Source organism: Alligator sinensis, unplaced genomic scaffold (assembly GCF_000455745.1).
Source record: "Alligator sinensis unplaced genomic scaffold, ASM45574v1 scaffold1765_1, whole genome shotgun sequence".
NCBI lineage: Eukaryota > Metazoa > Chordata > Crocodylia > Alligatoridae > Alligator > Alligator sinensis.
This window is the reverse complement of record NW_005843468.1, coordinates 9,438-13,494: the sequence shown is the minus strand read 5'-3', so window position 1 is coordinate 13,494 and position 4,057 is coordinate 9,438. Positions and strand designations below refer to the sequence as shown.

The window sequence follows — 4,057 nt, the reverse complement described above, 5'->3', positions numbered from 1 at the left end:
CGCCTGGCCCCAAGCCCCCCAGGCTGGAGGAGCACCAGCAGGATCGGGGCCTCATGGTGCAGGGAGCTGGACAAGTTGCTTGGGCAGGCTCTGGGTGAGGCCAGGCACCGCACCGACCCGGACTGGGAACAAACTCCCTCGCACATACACACACGTACATGAGCACACCTGTGCAAACATATGCATTCATGCACACCCATATATTCATACCCACTCATGCACACACATGGCTGGGCACACACTCATGCACATGCCCACACTTGTGCACATGCCCTCCTGCACGCACGTACTCAGACACCCACTCGCGGACACCTGTGCACTCACACGCACACGGGTGCATGTGCACATATGCTTGCACACATGCACTCGCATGCATATGCCCACCCATGGGCATGCACACACACACACACACACGGTTCTACACACACAGTCATGCAAACATGTGCATATGTACACGCACACACAGAGTCCCGCTCTCTATGCCAGGAGCCCCCCGTATGTGGCTGAGATGCTATGAGCGGGTACAGGGCGGTGCAGGGTCCTCCCCAGCACCCTCCATCTCTGCTACCGTGGGGTCCGTGGGGGGCGCTGCCCCAGGAAGGCGGCTGGGCAGTCCCACATCTTCGCTGTGTGCCCGTCACCCTGGCCTCTGGGTGCCAGGACACCCATCCCCAAAGGCCTCCTGATGCCGGATGCCCCCAGATCTTACTGATGTCTCTGGGGACTGGGACCCCCAGGCTGACCTTCCTACCCCCACTGTCCAAGCCCTGGCCTACCCCAGGCAGCTCCGGGATCTCCCCTGCCCGGACAGCAGAGCCCCTGCCTGCCCCGCCAGAGGCCCCAGAGCCCCCGTGACGCCGGTGCTGTCCTGCCCAGGGCTCAGCGCCAGGCCTGCCAGGCTCTGCCAGGCTCCTGTGGCCTCGCCCAGCACTGGAGCGAGCTGGAGGAGGTGGGGGGAAGAAGAGTGTCACGGTGCTCCCGGGGAGCTCCTCCATCCCCAAAACCTGGTGCCCAGCAGGAGCTCACCCTGGCATGGTCTCACGGGCAGGGAGTCACTGAGAACAATAAAGCCCCAGCGCAGCGGGGCTGGCAGGGAGCTGGGGGGTCACGTCCAGCCTGAGGCAGGATCAGCCCCCTCCGCAACCCCAAACGAACCCCGTGTGCGACCTCGGAGCTGCATGACACAATCGTGTCTGACACAGCCCGGGGCATCGCCCCCGCCCCTGGGAAACGGGGGATGCGGCCGCCAAGTCCTGCTGCCGCCGGGGGGGGTTGGTGGGCACTGGGGAGAGCCCAGGCCCAGGCCGTGCCCCACTGCAGAGGGAGGGGAAACCCCCCCTGGCTGGGCCAGGCTGAGCAGGGGGCAAATCCCTGCCTGCCCCCACCAAGGCAGTGTGAGTGGGGGGCAAGACCCTCTAGGCAGGATCCTGCCGGGCTGAGTCCCAGTGGGAGCATTGGCACACCCGGGCACACCCTGCCTCCTGGGGCGGGGGGGTGGCAGCCAGCACAGCCCCAGCCTGGGACACCCCCCAGCAGAGCATGGGCATCGCTGCACCTTGACCCCCCTGCCCAGCGCCCGTCCAGCCTCGCCTTGCACCCTCCTGTGCTGCAGCGTCCCCCTGCCCTGGCGTCTCCCTGCTCGGGCCATGCAGAGGTGTCCCCCGGATCCAACCTCAACCTGCCTGGCCTCGAGCCCTGCCCGCTCCGGGCACCTTTGTGGGCACCCTCTGCTCTGTCTCTGGGCACCTGCTCTGGCTGCAGGAGAGAAGCTGGTCTCACTCCTCTCCGCGCAGCCCCCAGGTCCCTGCCGTCTGCTCCCACGTCCCCCTGCAGCCCTTTCCCCCCAGCTGAGCATGCCCAGCTCCCCCGCGGGACGCCCTTGACCCCCGGTACCACCTCTGCCCCACTCCAGCTTGCCCACCGGCTCATTACCGCGCAGAGCTGGAGCTGCCCCGAGGCCTGAAGCTCTGGGCAGTGCCCCCATGACCCTGGACAGACGCCCAGCTCTCAGCAGCACCCGGCTGCGGCACAGACCAGCTCCCATGCAAGCCCCCTCGCCTGGTGCCAGCTGTGCCCACCTCTCCGGGGACGATGCCCTCAGCGCAGGGGATGGGTACAGCTGAGGGTCTCAGGACCTGCCGTTAGCCCAGGTCTCCAGATGGATGGGCCTGTCCGGGCTGGGATAACCCCCAGCTTGGCTCTGCCAGCCCCATGCCCTCCAGGCTGGGGAGCTGGTGGTATTGGGGCTGGAATGGGAGCCACGTATGAGGCCCAGAGATGCCAACCTCCTTTTGGTGCCCTGCTCTGGCCCCCATGGCAGGGATCCCCCGTGTCCAGGCCTCCAGACCCGGGCTGGCCAGGCAACCAGGGGACCCCCCTCGCAGCCCCCCAGCCCCTGGGGCGCCATCAATCGCGGCGAGACGTGGGCGCATTCTTGGGCGTCATTAAGTCCCGTGTCGTCTGGGAGCATCAGTAATTGCTCCATTCCCGCGCGGGAGGCATGTCCCAGCAGTGACCCCCCCGCCCCCGTGCAGCAGGCCCGGGGGATCACACCAGCTTCCCCCATGCTCTCACGCACACCTGAGCACAGGTCTGTGTGGGCACACTTGCACCCTACACGTGTGAACATGGAGAGGCACACGCCTAACTGTATGGCCACCTGTGCTTTCACACGCATGCACATAGCGGGGAGCACACACCTGTGGGTGCATGCATATGCATGCACATGGCAACACACACACATGCCTGTAGGTGGGCACCCGCAAACATGCACACACAGACATGGATGTGCACATGCCTGCCCAAATGCACATCTTTGGGTGCATGCGTATGTATACACACGGAAACGCATGCACATGCTGGCTTATGAGCACTTCCGAACTCTCACACACATACAGGGATGTGCACACGCCTGCCCAAATGCACATCTGTGGGTGCACACACACATGCAAGTACATGGCAATACATATGTCTGTAGGTCAGCACCCACAAACACCCATGCATGCACACATCCAGGCAGGCACATGCCTGCCCAAGCACACACCTGCAGGTCCACACGCATGCATGTTCACAGCAACACACACACACACCTAGACATGAGCACCCCTAAACACACAAGCACACACACATCCAGGCATGCACACACCTGCACGAGTACATGCACATGCTGGTGTGCACTGATGGCTCTCAGGAACATGGTGCCCCCAACCACTCCCTCCTTCACCCCTGTCTCCAGGACCCCACTCCTTTCCCTTGCTCCCAAGCAGACCCTCAGTTCCCCCTTCCCTCCCTGGGGGCCGGCTGCTCCGTACCCCACCAGGCCCAGGCCCAGCTGCCCCCAGCCCCGGGGCTTACCCTGCTGCAGGATGCGGCCGAAGTACTTGCTGTGGCTGGTGCAGTTCCAGCGCCGGAAACGAAACTGGTGCTGGCACTCTCGCACGCCCAGCCGGGCACCGCGCGCCGCCTCCTGCACGATCTCGGGCTCCGTTTGGCACAGCTCGGCCTGCTTCCCTGCCAGCCGGCGTGCCTTGCGGCAGATGCTGTTGGGGTCCATGACCAGCGGGCTGCCCACCGCCCTGCAGGGAGACAGCAGCACGGCCGGGGAGCGCGGGGGCACCCCCGTGCCGCCACCCCCCAGGTTGTGCCCTTTCCTGGGCACACAGCTGTCTTGGCTCTGCCTTGATGCCACCAGAGATACCTGGTCCAGGCCTCTGGGGCCGGCCGTGGCTGTAGAGGCTGCCGGGATCCCCCACCCCACAGCCCCCATGAGCACGAGCTGCTCTGCATCTCTTACCAGCTCCACCCCAGAGGCAGTTGCATTTCCTGGCTGAGGCTTGGAAGCAGGGGCTGGGCTTGGGCACTGCGAGCTGCCAGGGAGCTGTGCTCCCATCAGAGCCTCCCTCGAGGCAGCTAGAGACCGGGGCAGTGAGAGTGGTGGGCAGGGGGACCAGGAGGAAAGCTGGCTGCTCCTTGCCTGGGCACCAATGCATCGGCCTGGCCTGGGGCCCTGGCAGGTCCTGCCCGCGGGTGCCCAGTCTGTCTGGGGGGGAGTCAGGGC

At 65.4% G+C, this 4,057-nt stretch overlaps 1 protein-coding gene across 1 annotated transcript in view; it reads right to left on the bottom strand.

The window, feature by feature from the left end:
- Positions 1–4,002, bottom strand: part of WNT6 (Wnt family member 6) — a 6,879-nt gene extending 2,877 nt beyond the window's left edge. Inside the window, 2 exon segments of the mRNA XM_006038793.2 lie at positions 3,317–3,629; positions 3,631–4,002. Coding sequence (XP_006038855.2) covers positions 3,317–3,629; positions 3,631–3,989 — 672 coding nt within the window. The 5' untranslated portion in view covers positions 3,990–4,002.
- Between the last annotated feature and the right edge of the window lie 55 nt (positions 4,003–4,057).